The sequence below is a fragment of the Melitaea cinxia genome, chromosome 20, assembly GCF_905220565.1.
Source record: "Melitaea cinxia chromosome 20, ilMelCinx1.1, whole genome shotgun sequence".
Classification (NCBI taxonomy): Eukaryota; Metazoa; Arthropoda; class Insecta; order Lepidoptera; family Nymphalidae; genus Melitaea; species Melitaea cinxia.
In genome coordinates this window covers 12,395,620-12,416,736 of record NC_059413.1, presented here as the reverse complement: position 1 = coordinate 12,416,736, position 21,117 = coordinate 12,395,620, and the positions used below count along the sequence as shown (strand labels likewise).

The 21,117-nt window shown below is 34.3% G+C and overlaps 2 protein-coding genes across 2 annotated transcripts in view; one reads left to right on the top strand and one right to left on the bottom strand.

Moving 5' to 3' along the window:
- Positions 1 to 102: 102 nt before the first annotated feature.
- On the bottom strand, positions 103 to 7,208 carry LOC123663283 (Meckel syndrome type 1 protein-like). The gene is made up of 6 exons (XM_045597973.1): positions 6,751 to 7,208; positions 5,943 to 6,150; positions 5,060 to 5,215; positions 4,122 to 4,257; positions 2,229 to 2,464; positions 103 to 346 (listed from the first exon to the last, which is right to left on the bottom strand). Exons 1-6 carry the CDS (start codon positions 7,206 to 7,208, stop codon positions 137 to 139), a joined length of 1,404 nt encoding a protein of 467 aa, XP_045453929.1. The 3' UTR covers positions 103 to 136.
- A 1,719-nt stretch (positions 7,209 to 8,927) lies between these two features.
- The window catches only part of LOC123663548 (rhomboid-related protein 2), a 28,770-nt gene continuing 16,580 nt past the window's right edge, over positions 8,928 to 21,117 (top strand). The window contains exons 1-3 of the mRNA XM_045598222.1: positions 8,928 to 9,014; positions 18,859 to 19,121; positions 20,182 to 20,219. Of these exons, the coding sequence (XP_045454178.1) occupies positions 8,928 to 9,014; positions 18,859 to 19,121; positions 20,182 to 20,219 (388 nt within the window). The remainder of the gene's footprint in view (positions 9,015 to 18,858; positions 19,122 to 20,181; positions 20,220 to 21,117) is intronic.

Genomic DNA, 21,117 nt, shown 5'->3' with positions numbered 1-21,117 from the left:
ACACCTTTCGTAACGCTCTCGTTACGCATTCACCAGCTTACTCCCTAAGTCAAGCTTGCATAAAGGAGTTTTACTTCAAATATTTAAAATTTTATGAAATATGAACACTGATAACTTTGTTTTGACACTGGACTAATTATTGGTCCTCTAATTTGGTCAAACTTTTAGTCGCTGCTGCTAATGTAGCTTTAGCCTTCTTATATTGTTTCAAAACAGCTTCCGCGCCTTTCAAAAGATCTGTAGAGGTATCAGGTAAATATGTGTGAGAGACAGAAGACTGAGTTTGTGATATTGTTCGCCAGAGGACTGAGATTTTACCACTCGAGACATATCTAAAATTTGCTTCCTGGAAAAAAAATTGGAAAATTAGATATTGAGGAAATAATAAAAAAAATTTACGATTTTAAAAATAATATTGAACAAATAATCAATTTTTCGTAAATCTCTATACATAAAATGAATGTTTGTCTGTATGTCCTTTATAAAATAGTAAACTATGCATTTGACCATGTCATGATCTTCAGCAAAGTGTTGTGTAACGAACCCACAAAGGTTTCTGAGTTGGTACGACCAAAAAAAGCGTAGCAACGCGCGCAGGGTACAGCTAGTAATTAATATAAATCATTGAAATCTTTAAATGTACCTATTTCAGACAATACTAAAATATCCAAATCATAAAAAGCAACAATATTATCCATGCTTTGTGTCTAGATAAGGCTTTCGACTCCTATCTCATCACTTCAGCCTATCGCAGTCCACTGCTGGACATAGGCCTCCCCAAGTTCGCGCCACACATCCCGGTCTTCCGCAATCCTCATCCAGCCTACACCGGCAATCTTACGTAGATCGTCGGTCCAACGGGCCGGAGGATGTCCCACACTGCGTTTGCCAAGACGCGGTCTCCACTCTAGGACCCGTCTACTCCAACGGCCATCGGTCCTGCGACACAGATGACCAGCCCACTGCCACTTCAACTTGCTAATTCTGTGGGCTATGTCGGTTACTTTCGTTCTCTCGCGGATAGTCTCATTTCTAATCCTGTCTTTGAGAGAGACCCCAAGCATAGCCCGTTCCATTGCACGTTGAGCGACTTTAAACTTGTGTACCAGTCCACGGGGAAAATGTATGTATTTGAACAAATATCCACTCCGATTTTTAGATCTTAGTTGTGTTTATTTTGGCCTGACGCCGTGGAGTTTTCGGGTGCCTTTGTCTAAAACTCATATCGTGGTGAGGAATCAGGACTCCTATCTACGTACCTTCAAATGGGACCTGGCCCCTGGGGGGGGTTTTGTAATTGTAATAGATCATGTTCCGTGTGGGAAAAAATCCTATCCCATTTTTAAATAGACGAGTTACTTTGATAGTTACGTTCCTCATGATACCTTTCTTGACCTTTAACACCTACAGAACCTGCCATTTGAAGGTACCCAGTTTGGAGTCGAATAACCTATTATATACTAAAGAATTTAGCCACCCCCTCTCTTCCCGTGAGTGTCGTAAGAGGCGACTAAGGGATAACACAGTTCCGCTACCACCTTGGAACTTAAAAAGCCGACCGGTGGCGGGATATCCATCGAACTGCTGGCTTTGAAATACACAGGCCGAAGACGGGCAGCAGCGTCTTCGGTGCGACAAAGCCAGTACTGCGGTCACCAACCCGCCTGCCCAGCGTGGTGACTATGGGCAAAACACATGAGTTCACGTTATTTTTGGCGTAAACTTATGGAGGTCTATGTCCAGCAGTGGACTGTATAGGCTGTAATGATTGAACCTATTATATGATTACTTTTGCTATATATCTTTATGTCAAAAGAGTATTAAAACGAAATTCTTTATTTAAAAGTTCCTTCATGAAACAATTACCATACATGTAAATTTATCAATATTTGAATGGGAAGTATTTAACATTTTTATGAGTAATTAGGAGTTTGTCAGATTCTATGTCTACTCATCTAATAGTCTAGTAGGTACAGTACACGGCCATAAATAATGAACTTCGATCTTTGGACAGAGAAAACCGGCTAATTTCGACTTCGTAGCACGTTATAGTCCAAGATCCCAGACCCCAGACCTTCCTTATTTTCTGGTTGATTAAATATATACAATATTAAAAAAAAAAACCCTCGAAAAAAAGAGTCGAGAGAAATCGAAATTACCCGATTGTCTCTGTCCTAAAGTCGATGTCCATTTATTATGGTCGGATACCGAATATAAATACTTCTCACATGCAACTGTGGATTGATCAATACATCCAAATCCTTTATCAAATGGCAACCTCCAACAAAGAATCTCCTACTCTCTGCTTCCACGATGTCTAACTCTTCAGGTCTAGAGCAGGACAGAATCTGTTTATATTCACCGGGTTCTAGTGTTAAAGTGAGACAGCTATACCCTTCTGTACGGTGTCGCCCCCACCAGTCCACTGATATCGCTTCTAGAATGATCTTTAATGGACTTATTTCTGCAAATTTAGGTATTAATTTATTGCTGTTTTTTTTATACCACTAGATCGACAAACAAGCGTACGGCTCACCTGATGGTAAGAGATTACCGTAGCTTATAGACGCTTGCAACACCAGCAGCACCGCAAGCACGTGGCCGTCCCAATCCCCAATCCCCCCAGGAGCTCTGGTCACCTTACTCACCAACAGGAACACAATACTGCTTGAAAACAGGGCTAAGATCTAGATTAGGTAAAACCGAATTTCGGGACCGTGGGGGGATGGGGGAGGGGAGGGTGGGGAACACTACCCCTGGTACCACTATCACACCTCGGAACCCCATGGTTATGGAGATATCGATGGTTAAAGTTTTGAGGTTAGAAGAAGAATTAGTCATTCGTTAGTTAAGTGGCCTCCAATTTATGGGGTGAAATGGGGGTGGGAGGGTAAAGGGTGGTGGGGAGGGTGGGTTTTTTAGCCCCCCGTAGTGTGCGTTTCGCGTAAACCCCGTGGTTTCGAAGATATCGTGTTTGAAGTTTTGGGGTTAACTTTACGTGATTCAGAGATATTACAATACCTTAGAGCTCCGTGTCTGACTCCACCTTAACTCCGGTGCAGCGGGAAGTGCACTCATATGCTCCATTCACCAACTTTCACATTTTATTTTCGAACTAATTTACGTAAAAACGATCTCGATTGCAAGATCAACAAACGATACGAACTGACGCTTAACGACTGACAAATCGACATTTTTAAACAAAATAACGCGTCAGACATAATATTCTAATAAAATTAGTAACTTTGCGTGCTAGAATATAGGTTTAGAAATTCGAAAAATACCCAAAACCGAATCAGAGCACCCCACTGTCCACGTGGTCTTGGTCTGTCCTACCCCTAGAGTGTTTTTTTTGTGCCGCGGAGGCGCGGAGGGAGGGCAGCCCTCGCCCGCCGTGCGAAAGCGCGCGAACGAATGCGTAGAGGAGCGGCTGAGGCTGGTCGCCGAAGGCGACCAGCCTCCGCTGCGGAACGGAGCATGAGTGAGCGTGCTTTCGCACGCAAGGGCGGAAGGGCTGCACTTCCCGCAGCGCCGGAGCCAAGCGTTCCTCTAACTTTCGAAATTCTTCTTTTAACCTCAAAACTTTAACCATGGTTATCTCCATAACCATGGGGTTCCGAGGTGTGACAGTGGTACCAGGGGTAGCGTTCCCCACCCTCTCCCCCCCCATCCCCCCACGGTCCCGAAATTCGGTTTTACCTAATCTAAAGCTTTACCGAAAACAGTATTATTTAGCTGTGATCTAAAATGTATATTGAAAGTTTAAATACAATGGATTTCAAATATCTATAAATTTAGTTAATGTTATCGATGACACAGTTTAGACTTTTACTTATTGACGAGAAAATTTAGATTTTTGACTTTTTTATACCAAACGGGAACAACAGCTTTAAGTGCTCTCCGAGGTACGGTGTTAAGTCCCACAAGGACAGATATCCACACCGAAAAGAAATCTTTGTACAAATACAAATATCCATATCGAGCGGAAATTAAACCCGCAAACAGCTGGTTGCCTAGCAACCGTTGCGTACATCGGTTGTTGAAACATCTCGTGATTATTGGACGATCCCTTAGTAGCAAAAAATCCTTGAAAATAAATAATTAAAGTATAAATAATTTACCTATTCCAATAGCATACTCCAACTCCAATTCAAGCACGTGTCCATAACTCCATTTATCGTCATCTTCTGTTCTAGAAGATTTACTCACATGTGTTCTGCCCTTACGATCACCGTTGACTGTTATATCATCTGAAATCTATGACAAAGACAAATTAACCATATTGACATTTATTGGCTTTCTAACTAACAATTTATAGGATATTTTAGTAATGTCTAACAAATATTCGAAAAAGTTAGGCTGAGGCAATCGTAATTTTGTCATCCAGTTCTTTCACTAGCTAGACATAGCTCATCACTGCAGCCTATACAGTCCACTGCTGGACATAGGTCTCCACAAGTTCGCCCCAAAAATGGCGTGAGCTCATGTGTTTTGCCCATAGTCACCACGTTGAGCAGGCGGGTTGGAGACCACAGGCTGGCTTTGTCGCACCGAAGACGCTGCTGCCTGTCTTCGGCCTGTGTATTTCAAAGCCAGCAGTTCGATGGATATCCCGCCATCGGTTTTATTTTGATTTAATACGTGTAGATTTTCTTCATAAGACCTTTCTTAGTACTCGTCAAACTTTGGTAACGTCATTATTTCTTCTTTAGATTTCACTTTTATACTAAAAAAAAAAGAATAATGGAATGTATTTAAATTTTTTAGGGATAACACAGTTCCACTACTACCTTGAAACTTAAAAAGCCGACCGATGGCGGGTTAACCATCCATCTGCTGGCTTTGAAATACACAGGCCGAAGACGGGCAGCAGCGTCTTCGGTGCGATAAAGCCAATACTGCGGTCACCAACCCGCCTGCCCAGCGTGGTGACTATGGGCAAAACACATGAGTTCACGTTATTTTTGGCGTAAACTTGTGGAGGCCTATGTCCAGCAGTAGACTGTATAGGCTGTAATGATGATTATTTCTGGTGATCAAAGTATTTACCAAACCTTACCTTTATTTGAAAATCAATGTACAAATTGTCCATCTCGAATTCTGAAGCTGAGACAATCTCAAACGTAACAAAAGTTTTCTTCATACCTTGAGGTGGCATCAGAAAACTTAATAATCGTCTTTTCTTCTTTTCCCATTTCTTGAATAAATTATTCAACTGGAAAAAGCAAAATCCGGATGACAATGAAATTTAGCTTTCGCTCTTGTGTAGTGGCTATTCTTATTCGGGGAAAATATATATATTTGAACAAATATCCACTCCGATTTATGGATCTTAGTTATGTTCCTTTTGGCCTGATGCCGTGGAGTTTTCGGGTGCCTTTGTCTAAAACTCATATCGTGGTGAGGAATCAGGGTAAAAATGTTACACGCTTCAGCCTGTAATATCCCACTACTGGGCATAGGCCTCTTTCCCCATGTAGGAGAAGGATCGCAGCTTAATCCACCACGCTGCTCCAATGCAGATTGGGGATATATTCCCTACTATGAGTAACTATCGCTATCAGGTATACATGATAACAACCGGGACCGATGGCTTAACGTACTCTCTGAGGCACGGTCGGGAGACCCACAAGGACTGCACAAACACCCAGACCACGGCAAACATCTGTATGGCCAATACAAATGTTTATCATGTGCGGTTAAAAATGTTAGAATACCCACAATCTTTTTCAATTCATTCTGAGAATATCTACTCAACTACAGTCAAGAAATAGAAAATAATTCAACTGCAGATCATTTTAACGTTTCAGCCCGTAACATCCCACTATTAGAGATAGACCTCTTTCTTCATACGAGAAAGTGATCAGACCTTCCTATCCACCACGCTGCTCCAGTGTGGTCTAGCGGATACTGATAGAATAAAATAATATTCTTATACATACTAATTCTTCTGAATCTTCCCCTGTCTCTTCCCTCCCAAAGTCAATCTCCACTCCATACTCATATCCCAGGGTACTGTCTCCATCTTCTATGTTATATGGGTTAAATTGCAAATTATTTACATCTGGCAGCACGATGAGGTAGTTTTTAGTAACATTGTGACGTAGAGAAAGCAGGTTACATTCTTGTTTGAAAAGAATTTGTGATTTTCTGTAAAGTAAATAATGTAATTTTATGTATATTTTTTATGTATATGTAAATAGAGGTGCTGTGTGGCTACGGCACTAAAGAATTTAGCCACCCCCTCTCTTCCCGTGGGTGTCGTAAGAGGCGACTAAGGGATAACAAGGTTCCACAACCACCTTGGAACTTAAGAAGCCGACCGATGGCGGGATAACCATCCAACTGCTGGCTTTGAAATACACAGGCCGAAGACGGGCAGCAGCGTCTTCGGTGCGACAAAGATAGTACTGCGGTCACCAACCCGCCTGCCCAACGTGGTGACTATGGGCAAAACACATGAGTTCACATTATTTTTGGCGTAAACTTGTGGAGGCCTATGTCCAGCAGTGGACTGTATAGGCTGTAATGATGATGATGATGTAAATAGAGACATTTTGTACAATAACTAATAAGTTTATGATTTATAAAAAAAAAACTATCAAAATAAGATGATATATAATTTTGATAATAATAAGTATGCGAGAGAGATATCAACTAAGGAACTTTAAAAAACATCTACAAAATGATATGAATCTACCCACTAACCAAAAAAAGAAAATGTATTATGATTTCAAAATGTAAACTTACTCATTATATTCAGAATTATCTAACACAATATGCATCGTCATCCATTGTTCATCACCTGAAATATTTTCCTGACTTTTGAACAGATGTACCACTGAAGTTGAATCATTTTTAAAACTTCCTATATTATTGATATTTAATTTTTCAAAACAAGCATTTAATTTTCGAATAGAGGCCAGTTTATTTTTCTTTTCAAAAATAGGCAAAGGCAGATGATAGTCTTCATCTAGATATGTAAATACTTTTTGTGGCTTAACATTTGGATCCTTAATCATCTCATGATATTTCATTTCTGTTTCCGTGCTACAATTGTAAGGGTCAGAATATTTTTGAAACTCATGAGTAGAAAATACCTTTTCTTGCCATTTAAACTTGTATTCATCTATTTTATTTTGATTTAATACGTGTAGATTTTCTTCATAAGACCGTTCTTTGTACTCGTCAAACTTTGGTAACGTCATTATTTCTTCTTTAGATTTCACTTTTATGCTAAAAAAAAAGAATAATGGAATGTATTCAAATTTTTTAGGGATAACACAGTTCCACTACTACCTTGGAACTTAAAAAGCCGACCGATGGCGGGATAACCATCCAACTGCTGGCTTTTGAAATAGACAGGTCGAAGACGGGCAGCAGCGTCTTCGGTACGACAAAGCCAGCCCTGCGGTCACCAACCCGCCTGCCGAGCGTGGTGATAATGGGCAAAACACATGAGTTCACGCCATTTTTGTCGTGAACTTGTGGAGGCCTATGTCCAGTAGTGGACTGCTGTGATGATGATGATGATGATTAAAATTTTACCAACGATAAAGATTCAGCATGTAATATGCCACTGCTGGGCATAGGCCTCTTTCTCCGTGTAGGTGAAGTGATCCACCACACTGCTCAACTGCGGGTTGGCAGATACATTCTTTACTATGAGTACCTGAGTACCGACAGCTAAAAGTGCTCTTCTAGGAACGGTGGAAAGACCTACAAAAATATTTAACCCGGAAAGAAATATCTGTACAAATATAAATATCCATCCCGAGCGGGAATCGAACCCGCAAACCGTTGGTGTTTTAGCCGCGTACATAGCGCACACACCACTATATCAAAGCGGTTGTTAATATAAACCAAAAACATATTATTTAACAAAACTAACACAATTGTTATGTTTTCTAGCGATTCTTTTAGCCAATAAACGCCTGCAATTTTATTATGTTTCTTTAGTCGCTCCATTATAACATGAAAAATTATATTCCTTCTGAGGATTTTTCAATTATACTGCTTAGTCATTTATTTAAAACTGATAACCTTTTAATTAGCAATAAAATTGTGTTAAATAAACTTAACAACAATAAGTCTTATCTATAGTCATGTAGAGGTTATGTTTACAATACAATGTTAATGGCGTTACCATGGAAACCGAATTTGACGTTACGTTCTAAAACCAAAAAAACTTTTATGTGTTTAAATTATCACAAATTCTTTAATGTGTTAAAATTATTTGTATATCTAATAATTATTCAAAAAGTATTTTCAGTTACTAGTAATTTAAAAGTTTCATTTTTAGTCTTGTTTTTTAATTATTTTCAACAATTTTAGGTATAAAGTAGCACTAATCGATGATTACTTTAGCGTTTAAAGAATCCAAACAAAAAACATTTACAACTTGAGAAGAAAACACAATAAAAGCTAATAGAAAATATAACATCAATGATTAGTTATATCTAAATTTATTTATTAAATAAATATAGATATAACTAATCATAATAATATTATAATAATAAATAAATGATCACCTCATTCACTCGACTAAAGATGTTTCATTCAGTTACCTTATGTCACTACGATCTGTCAAGTGTACAAAACAGACTCGAGTCAAACGCGAGTCGACTATTACTATTCATTCGTTCGTAGCTCACAAATATTTATTATTATAATCATTCTGAATCATTCAGTTGTTTAACATTACGAACTCGGGGAGGTTCTATCCTTGCGTTATCTTATAAAATAAACAAACTTATTAAAACGTACATAATAATCGAAATCTTTATCTTATCGCGCGTTTCTAATAAATCGATCATGAAAATGCACCATAAAGCCCTAGATACGAACGTGTTATAATGTGTTAATTCTTGTTATATATATAATATAGTAAGAAAATAAAGAATTTTCGTGGATTTTTGAGTTTAATAATGCCTGCGGCTCAACGAGAAGCAACGGTCTCGATACCGTTGACTCCGACGAGATCGGATTTGTATTGGCGGAGAATTTTTAACAAGGTACGAAATATGTCCTACTTCATTGTTTGTTCAGTTGTTTACAATTGCTAATGAAATGAAATCTATACAGCGATATGTTTATCCGGTAGTGGTTACTTACGAGTGAAAGTCGTTTTTTTTTGTGTAAAGACCTGAATAGAGTAATGTTTTTTAAATGAAGTTAATATGGGTATAAAATATTAGACGATGTTATTATATTTAATACACGTTTAAATCGATCGATTTTATTTACTACACGTATTCGTCTGCATATAAAATACTTAATAATATTTAAACAATTTGAATAAAATAAATTATATGATTAATAAATGAAAGCCTAGTTTTTTTAAAATTTAATCAACGGTTTTTATATTTTGATTATTATAATAACAGCCAATTCATTATGGCTATGTAATAAAACCTATACATATACAATTGTATCTTATCACTTTACACACAGGGCTTAAGTTAAGATTTTAAAGATTAAACAATATTAATTAATAAAGTTAAAACATATCCTTATACTTTTTTAAAAAAAGTAAACTATGTTTTTTAATATTTTCTTTACCAAATCATATTTATAGTAAAAAATATTTATATAATTTACGGTATTTAATGTATCATTATTATATAGTTATGACTTAAAAGATCTGTTACAAAATTTTAATAGTAAAAATCGAATGTATTTTTTAAATAAAAACAAAAAATGACTCATACAATAACACAAAAAACTATTTACAAATATTCAAATACAAACATAGCTTAGAAAGAAGAATTATTTATGTAATAACTTGTTCAATAAAATTATTATATAATATATTACTATAAAATACTTGTTTACCAACAATGTTATTAGTATTTTACACATAAATGATTTTAAACTACATTCTTACATAATTCATTAATTTTAAAGCATTACTTTGCCTTTAATTTATAAAGTGAAGTGAGTGACCATTCTTGATTTTTTTTTTAGCTTAGCATTAGCATTATTCATCATCATCCTTCCTTATCATTATCTTTATCATTTTCCGAAGTATGATGAATTTTTGCTGACTAACTGGCAGTTAATATTGAGCATACAGTTGAAATTTTTTTCTAAATAATATTTTATAAATATACATCTAATGTTGAAATATTATTTATGTTACATACATACCATAAAATAGTAAAAATTATTAGTTAAGATTTGAATACAAAAAAAAAAATCACTCTTTTTGTGTTATTCATAAATAAAGTACTTAAAGAAAATATTAACTTGTTGGTGTAACTGATACAAAATTCACAAACTAGTTTTCTTTCAATGTCTACATACAATACAAAATGTAAATGATAGACAGGCATTTGAAATATTTTTTTTTTATTGAAATGAAATAAAATTCGAAGGATAAATTCCGTTATGATTAATAACTTGTATGTTAATTAAGTATTATATAAATAATAATTTAAGCTGAGTACTCATATTTTTAGTACCTGATAAGTTAATAATATTCAACAATCGACTATAAATAAAAAAAAATAAAACAATAATAATAATATAATAGGAGTAATGGGATTATTATATTAATTTATTATCGACAATCGGTTTCAAACAGCTTGTCCTTCGACATAGGCCTCCTCTAAAGTTTATCACATTGATGATAGTGAGAGACAGCTCTCACTGTTCTCATCGACACTGGACCAACCACCTTCTGCAACTCATCTTCCCAACGTTTCATTTGTCGCCCTTTGCTTCTTTTTCCACTCCTAGGATACCACTCCGTTATTATTTTTGTCCATTTCTCGTTTATCTCTTTTATCATATGTTCCGTCCATTTCCATTTTGAAACAGATTTAACATAAACAATAATACTTATAAGAATAACTATAAATGTTACAGACTCAAAGAAAAATTGTGTATCAAGTGTCAACAAACATGGTATAAAAAACTTAAAAGCCCAGACCACAGCACACTTCTATTTGGTCTGTTCAAGTATTTGCCATGGGCGGGGATTCAACCTGCAATGCATCAAAACTGTGCCAACCTGTCGTCACAAAAATGTGTTTTAATCACAACTCAAACTTCAGTAACTAAGCAAACTACATGGAAAAAGTCAACCAGATAATATATCTAATAACAGTCATAGTATAGATAGATATGTTTGTCAGATAACTAATCGATAAGACTTTGTATACATATTATCAGTATTTTCATAATTTCATTATTACAGTATTAGCACATTGAATTATTTTTACCAATATTAAACATTCTGCTGGCAAATTCCCAATGCAATAGTTTAGAATAAGATTAATTTTGGAATGCAGTTTTATAATATTTAGGTTTTCCCTACCTCAGTTAATAATATAATGATCACACTAGTGTGCTAACCATTTATAAGTACTTAGTTTTTTTTTTTTTAAATTTTTTTTATAATTAAATAAGATAAGGCTGTTTGTTGAAATTATTACGATTTTAGAAAAATTATAACTGAAATTTATTTTATAATAATTTCAACTTATGTTACCTTTTAAATAAAAGAAAAATCCACACTAGGAAACTTGTGTTGCATCTTACACAATGGGTACTTATATCTTTTGTGGTAGAAAAAATACAAAATTTGTATGCAGAATGCATTTGACTCTTCTTTATAACCAATATTGTTCCAATAAAAGAGTACTCTTTAAGTCCTGTTTCTATATTTTACGCGTTTTGCTCACGAACAGTAACATGAACATATTGCCTTCTTTTGCTAAACCTTTTTTTTTGTTTAATCGTTTTTTTTTAAACCCTAAATTACATCGACAAGTACGGTACCAGTATCTCACTCTAATTTAAATGGAACAAAAAGAATTATCAAGATCGGTAGACAGTAAAACAGTACAAATGTATAATGTAATACCTATATCACGAAATCCATATTTAATGTATGTATGCCCAATAGAAATTTATGTAATACATGTTTACAGACAGAAAAAAAAAAATCTAAAACGCTTGTGACATCATCCGCGTCACCTAAATTGATGCTATAAATTAAGTACATTTGATTTCTAGCTCTAATTGATCCATTAAAAATGATGCTCCAATTTTTCGCCAGATAAATTATGCTAGGTATTAAACTAATTTGATGTTTGACTAGGAATATATTATCCCAGTGTGGCTAAGTAAAGAATATAGCCCCGAGAAGAAGATAGCCAGGAGGTCTCTTCCCGTGGGTGTCGTAAGACGCGACTAAGGTATAACACAGTTCCACTACCACCTTGGAACTCAAAAAGCCAACCGATGGCGGGATAACCATCCAACTGCTGGCTTTGAAATACACAGGCCGAAGACGGGCAGCAGCGTCTTCGGTACGACAAAGCCAGCTCTGCGGTCACCAACCCGCCTGCCCAGCGTGGTGACTATGGGCAAAACACATGAGTTTGCGATATTTTTGTCGTGAACTTGTGGAGGCCTGTGTCCACCAGTGGACTGTGATAAGCTGAAATGATGAATCACTCGCTCGAAAACGGTTATAACGATATTTATAAAATTTGCAACAGTTTTAAGACGGCGTAAAATTCTGTGCCTCCTGTGACAAGTGATACAAGTCAAAAATCATCATTTTACAGAAGAGCAAAAGAAAGGTTTCAAAAAATTCTTGTTCGTGAACTTAGTGAGCTAGGTTCAATTGGAGTATCTTCTTTTTTAGAGTAAAACATTATCTTTCAATATATAAGTTTTTTTATTAAACCTTTAATTTTACATGTACAAAACCTTTTGAGTTGCATTTTTTTTCACAATTATTAATTGCCTAAATTGTGTGATAGGTAAATGATACCTTTACAATAAAATCACTTTACCGCCACAACTTATCTTTGTGTAAACTCTAGAATATTGATTCTAGCGGAATGTCCCTTAAACATAAGACAAATATATAACCCTTTAGACTTATTTATTATTATTATTATTATTATCACTCTCCTTTACTTGAATTTTTTCAAAAATTAATCGTGAAATTCAATGCAATCGTACTTAAATGTCAAAGCACCATATATAATTTTGAATACTGTCAGTGATTCATTACTGATAAAGGGGTACAATTTGACAAATATCTACCTATTTTAACGAATTTTTTAAGAGATTTAGGTATACCAATCACTTTGCAAAAAAGAAGACAAAAAAAAATTAATTACTTTTTTCTGATAACCATCCTCGTTGAAAATCACAAAACGGTATAAATAGACTTAACTATATCACTTATCAGAATTGGAGCAACCCCAATATGGAGAAGCGCGACTGGGACCTAATAATAAAATACTACTGTTTTCAAGCAGTTTTACGTTCCTGTTGGTGAGTAAGGTTACCAGAGTTCCTAGGGGGAATTGGGGATAGGGTCTGCAACGCGCTTGCGATGCTTCTGGTGTTGCGGGCGTCTATAAGCTACGGTAATCACCTACCATCTGGTGAGCCGTACGCTTGTTTGCCGACCTTGTGTAAAAACAAAAAATCGATCTCACTAGGTTTTATTTATTTGTGAAAATTCGTTTTCGCTATTTTCACTCGAAGTGACCTCGGTGCTCAATCTACCATTATATAATATACAATAAAGTTCTATATAAAAAAATATGATTCGCTAAACGTGTTACTGAGCGTTTGGGAACGTCTGGATCAATGTGGGTAATTTTTTATAAGTTTTCTAATTCTTTGTAAAAGGCTCGGGATGAATGATTAAGATTAATCCACCGATTTGGATTGTAGACTCTACAAAAAAGAATCGGCAAAAAATTTCCGCACTTGCTCTTCATAAAAAAATATCAACTGAGTTTTTACAAAGTTACATTAAAAAAATCCTTAAGTTTGATAAACGTGAAGATTATTCATAAATTCCAATGTCGTTATATGTTTATTTTTAGTCACTATACAGTATTTTTCTACAACGTTACGTACTTTTCACTTTCAAATAATGTGCGTCACTAATCATCCAAAACGAAGTCGGTCATCGTTACGACTTTATACTTGTTTGAAATTAATAAGTTGATATTTGAAGTTTGAACCTTATTTATTTAAAGATTTGCAGTTCTTGTGTATGTTGCAGAAATAAATGCAACAGGTTTTTTTTTTAATAAGTTGTTGAGCTAAATGTTCAATTTTATTTTATTTCTTGTAAATTAATTCTAATATTATGTAGTTTCTTAAAAAAATTAAATTTTTATATCGTCCCTAATAAAAAATAGCGTTTTATAAGGAACTTGAATTAAGGACTTGATGTTTTAATAGTTACTTAGTTATGAGTCTTAATAAAACGAATTAAAAAAATAATAAATTTCTAATTACATGTCTCATACAATATAAGTAAGTCATTTAACGTGAATGGCGTATGGAAATTACTGATATAATGTTCAGTTAATGAGACTGATAATTGCTGTTTGGCTAGGAATACTACCATTTAGGCGGGATTTACCGCGATCTCATCTATAGACTCCCAATTTTCGGTGACATCATCATGCAAATATCATCGCGCCTATGGGACAATTCCGCGTAAGCTTATCTTAATATATGAATATAAATTACGCGCCACGTTGTTTGTTGACGATGGACTCCTAAACTACTTAACCGATTTTAGAGATTATTTGCGAGATTAAATTTGCACACCATGTGTAGTTTGATTCAACATGAAAGATAGGCTATATTGTATTTTGATATAGGTACGTAATTATTATATTTAAGAAAAAAAAACGGTGATACGAAGTTCGCCAGGTAAGCTAGTAAAATTTAAAAGGATATGTAAGTGATACAGGGTAGCATAACCATATAAAATCGGTTGTGTTTATTTTAAAAGAGCCCCTGATCCTTCCTTTTTAACTCTCCTTTTGTAAACACGAGTTTTTTTTTTTTTATTAAACAAATAGTATGCCAATTATGGTCCAGCTAGTGTTGCTTCTACTAGGGACTGATTTGATCCTATTTGATGACTAAGTACAGCGTCCTGACGGAGAGAAATATTCCTTTATGTATGAGTCATACGACAATTGTTGAATAATATAGTCGATGTTTTAAATCGATTACGTGTTTTCCTTCAAATTTAAACGATTAGTGACTAATCCGTGTAAATTTTGGTATTATTCCTATTAATAATTGTAAAAGTATAGGAAGTGTCGCTATGCGCTGAAATTAGTTGATAGAGCTAGTTGTACTCGTAATACGTGTACTCTATTACACTTGTGTGTGTCATATGCTTTGAATAAAATTACTGGAGTTTTTATATAAAACTAAGGATAAAATTTGTTTTAATATATTTTTTTTTTCATCTAGAAATGTTATCATGAATAAGAAGTTACAAAAAAATCGGATATGGTTGCCACATAACCTGCAGCTGCCGATATAATAATTAAAAACACAATTAGTTTTGGGCTTTTTTTGGAACAATAATCTGATGTATAATGAATAACAACATAATGAATAACAGGAAAATCCGTGTTGGAAAATAAAAACATTTGTCGTAGATAATTTGCATAATTAGAATCTCGTAAAATATTCAATAAGTGTAACGTAATAATCAAACGTTCTTTACGTACATGTCTGCATTCGTATTTATTTTTACGCCTTCACTTTAGCTGCATCTTATGAAGAATCTTGAAAGAAATATTGTAATGAAATATTGTAATAAATTGGTTACTGGTATTTTTATTATTTATTGGGTTTAGTGGAGTTGTATTTCATGCAAGATAGAAGTTATACAATAATTGACTGTTTGTTTTTTTTTAAGAAATTGCGAGGCTTCTTGCAGACTCTTTTCTATAAAAACTATATCACGGCGGTATCTTCACATTAACTATAATTAATATATTAAAAACTAATATGATTTTAATTCATATAATTCTGTTTGCTCGCAAACGAAAAAAACCGACTTCAATTACATACAACGTAAATAGACGTAAAAAAATGTAACAAACGCACTAGTCGTCACTACGATTTTCGAGGGTTTCTTTCGATTGCTTTGGGATTCCATCATCAGATCCTGGTTTCCTTATCATAGTAGCAACTTTGGGATATCTCCTTTCCAACAAAAAAATAATTACCAAAATCGATTCATAAATGACGTAGTCATCACCGAACGACGAAGTCGGCTAAAAATGACGATTCACGAAAAAAATATCTAAAACCTACTTGTAAAAGTAAGTTTTGATTTCTTAATAAATAAACTAGAGTTCGATTGCACTATCTATACCTTTACGATCGTAATATAAATATGGGTTTTTTTTAGTGTAATTCATTCATTATTCGGGTTAATGGCTTTCCATGGTGCCAAAATAGCGCTTATGATTTCGACGATGTCAAGTAAAATAGATTCAAAATATATAACTTTAAAATAAAAATAAAAACAGTTTCAGTCTATCCATCCATCCATCGGCCTTTAACAGTCCATTGCTGTACATAGGCCTCTCCTAATGTTCGCCACTCCGTCCGGTCCTCTGAATCCAGCGGCTGCCTTTACGGTTTCTGTAATTTGTTAAAACTGTCCAAGTGTATAAAATCGGACATGAGTTCACTCCATTTTTGGCGCGAACTTGTGGAGACCTATGTCCAGCAGTGGATTGCGATAGGCTGAAGTGAGTGAGTGAGTGAGTGAATAAAGAATCATCTATTTCAGTCGTGCTTTATTCTCCATTCTACATGATGGCGAAATCATCCGAGCTTTTTGGCAACAGTTAAAACCATCGCACGAAATGAATGAATGAATGTATTCAATTGTCTTAGTTATTTTTTGTTTGCCCACTACACGTACAAGATTCTGTTGAAACATTCATAAAATATCAATTAAGTTCTTTTTTTATAGTAAACGATGAGTTTTAAGTTTATACTTTTAAAATAACTAGTGGTCGCCCAGTGGTCGAAATTCTACCATAATTATAACTGTTCTGTTGTCAAAGACTATACTTTTATAATAATAAAAAAAGAGTATACATGCGTGTGTCAAATGCATGGTAGTGTGTGTAACGTTTTTTTTTTTTTTTTTTATTGACGTAATGTATTTTTATGCATAATTTAAAAAAAAATAGTAGCATACTGCACTCCTTCTCTATATAAACTATATGTGTGCGAAATTTCATACTCCTCCGTCCGCGCAAAGAAAAAGGGGTACAAAGTTTTTGATTCACGTATTAATATATTAATCGACATTTTTGCATTTGTTTCCAAACCTCGACACAGAACCAGAAGTTGTCGAATATGGCACAGGTGAAAAAATGATATGAAGATTTTCTATTTTCAGTACAAAATTGACTTGATTTAATTTTAATCGGTCACTGATCTACCAACATCACAATCTTTTTTTGCACAGATCGTGTCAAATTTGAACTCCATGAACAGATTTTTTCGCTTTAGATGTAACTATGTTTACCATAACGATTCTAGTTTTCGTGGTCTTATATTTCCTTTAACTTTCCACGGCTCAGTAGATCACAAGATTAGCGCCCTAAAACAAACAAAACTATTTATTAGCACTGTCTGAAAATATGCAATAACACTTTTGAAGCTTTGCAGATTGCCGCAGGGTTGTCACAATTATTTTTATGATATATAATTTTTAATCAATTTATTTAATTATTATTACAATAATAGTATGTGACTGTGCGTGTATGCGCATGTGCGTGTGTATGTATGTAACACGTGTACAATTGCTTTGTTGTTACCGATTACAATTAGTACATAAATAAATAAAGCACTGTTCTCTATATGGTGAAAACCATCTGCAATGTATTTTGTATCATCTTCCTAAACAATGAATAGGCTTAGCCAATCACTGATCAAACATTTGAACTGTGATTAGTAAGTCTGTAATTCCTGATAACTACGTACATTGTACACGAATGAAACATTTTGTTTGCTTCGATTTTAAAAACGTTTAACCATTTTCTGGTATTAACATTACACGTGTTTTATTTTCATACAAAACGTAGATGATTGTGTAATTTCATCGCCTATGGATAACTAGATTATATTAATATTGATTAATCTTTTCGAACTATGTCCAAAAAAGGAGGTTCTCAATTCGACATTTTTTATGTGTGTTTACCTTTCACTTTTTCATCGAAACTCGCTGCTTGTGGTATGATCCAGTTCAAATTTAATTCGAGATCTGAAGACTTTTGAGTTATACCTAATATTAACATATTTGATTGACTATTTCTTCAATTACCTACGTTGTATTACTTGTCTATGTACATTGAAGTCGGTTTTTTTTTTCGTTTGGGATTAAACACAGTTGACATACACGGAGATAAATGGTGTTTAAAATTGATCTCTTGCTTTCATTCATACACAATTACGAGCCAGTTGCTGTATCACACATTACTTTGGGCTAGCTACGGAAGCTCTCAAAAGGAAAAAATCCGATTTTTAAATATTCTTCATGGTGCTCCGCTCCTATTGGTCTTAGCGTGATTATATATAGCCTATAGCCCTCCTCGATAAATGGGCTATCTAACACTAAAATATTTTTTGAAATTGGATCAGTAGTTCCTGAGATTAGCGCGTTCAAGCAAACAAACAAATTCTTTAGCTTTATAATATTAAGTATAGATGTATGATTTTTATCGATATTGAGTGCTAACGATATGTCAATAATAAGTAAATCTCGCGACAAACTTTTCTATCATATAAATTATGTAATGACTTTATAAGTAGATAGTAAAAGCTTTAAAGTAAAAATTTACTATTTTCGTTTTAGCGCATTCAAATAAAAGCTTGTTTTTTAATAAAGGTTTTTTACTTTTTAATTTATTAATATATAAAAAGTGCTTAAGAACAGTATTTAAAAATGGTGTAATAGCTCTTGGTCTTGAGTAAAATTAACCGTTTTTTTTTTATATAGAGATCAGGCTTTCTAAATATATTTTTCTTTTTCAGTACGACAAGGACAACGACGGTCGGATATCATACGTAGAACTCAAAGAGATAATCGAGTCCAGGGAATATGACCACGATTTACCGGACAACGTCGTTGACAAGATCATGGGCCTCGCGGACAGAGACAACTCCGGCTACCTCGACTTCGCTGAGTTCGTCGAGATGATGCACCACCCCGACCTGAAGGCTGTATTCGGACATTTTGTGGCGAGATACATACACTCGATCATTCCACATCGAAGTCCCGTTGATACGACTGGTGAGTTGAAATAGCTAATTTACGGTTACTTTTGACTCTACGGGATTCACCGCGCTTAATACTTTGAAACTCCTACAAAAAACTATTACACCCGCGAACGCCCGCGATTCCGAAATAAGGTATTTTCAAAATAATAATCGCGGTAATTTCCATAGAATCAAAAGTTTTCATACTGACCGTGAAAGTTAAAATAATTTATAATTTATGCAATTGAAATTGTTCAAACAAGTTATTCGAAATTCAATTGCTTGGAAGCGAAATGACAAACTAATGAATGAATGAATTGTAGTCAGGTTCTATATTCAAAAAACGATTCCTTATGTTCACTCATTTTAGAAAAGTCGTTCGTAATTGAACGGTTTGGAACGAAACGTTCAGTTTTAAACATGACATGTTCGAAATTTAACGATTCGTAAGCAAAACTTTTTTGAATATAAGAACCGTCTATAGTGAAATAGTGCTCATCAGTGTAGCTCGAGAAAGTTTTAAACAAGGACTGTGGCAACAGTAGAATCTTCTTTTCCGTCTTAAAAATCTGTAATTAAGATCTATTATACACAATTTAACTATGATATAAATGCTAATAATTTTAAGATTATTATTTATTTTTTAATAATACAAACATTAAGACATTTCTAATAGAGATGTGAAGTATTTTAGCAGACTTATCGCCTTCACCAGGATAAATCTCGAGCTACGCATAAAACTATTGTTTTTAAATGAATGAATGAAAGAAAGAATGAATGGTTTCCTAAATTAAATCAAATTATTATGTTATAATCTGTAATAAAACCGAGGGTTTAGTTAGTTGTCTGATTATGATTATAACCGCTTACATAACCAATATTTGTAGATTAATGCTTCTTGTTGTATTTACGAGATTTATATTTATTAGCTTAATAAATATTAATTATTGAAAGTAGTTTGGTAGCGTTGTATAAAGCAATTGTACATAATTGTTGACTGTGTGCATGCGAATGCCCGTTATGTTTAGTTTGAAAGTATGCACGTATAATTAGATCTTAATAGCACTTACATAAATGCTAATTTTATTCTCTAGACAGGTGGACAGGATTCAGACCTGTATCTACAACAGATGGCGGTACATATTCCTTTTTTTTAAATATTTGTGTATTGTTATATCATTCGGTCATTTCAGAATTTCATTCGTTCCATAACCGTTCGTTACAAAATTAGAAATTTCATTTCTCATTTTTTTTTGTTGTTGCCATTTTGTGCCAGTCATCTGGGTGTTATTGCTTATTTACTAATCGGCTTTTTTGTGTAAAGAGTATTTACTAATATTCTAATTATATAATTATATTTTGTTTTGAACATTAAAAATAAATATAAAAGCCGCTTGAGAAAATTAAATATAATGTTTATTTCTTAATAAATAATTACGACAGGTCCAATCATGTTTTTTAACATAAGTACTTATAATATTACTAGCTGACCCCGCAAACGTTGTTTTGCCATATATTTTATTAACCCCTTAAAGTAAAACTTAAGGGGAGGGGCCCCATATAACTTAGGGGTATAAAAAATAGATGTTGGCCAATTCTCAGACCTACCCGATATGCACACAAAATTTCATAAAAATCGGTCCAGCCGTTTCGGAGGAGTATTTAACTAACATTGTGACACGAGAATTATATAGGTATATAAGACTAGCTGACTCGGCAAACGTTGTCTTGTCAATTTATCAAAAAATTAAAAAAAATTTTTAGGGGTGGACTACCCTTAACATTTAGGGGGATGAAAAATAGATGTTGTTTTATTCTCAGACCTACCCAATGCCCAATACCCAATGCCATATGCACACAAAATTTCATGAGAGCCGGTCAAGCCGTTTCGATGGAGTTTAACTACAAACACCGCGACACGAGAATTTTATATAATAGATTTTAAATAAATATATATGCTTAGTACGACACGCGGTTGTCTATTGCTAGTAGTCAGTCAATTCAACCTATTGCAGTCCACTGCTGGACATAGGC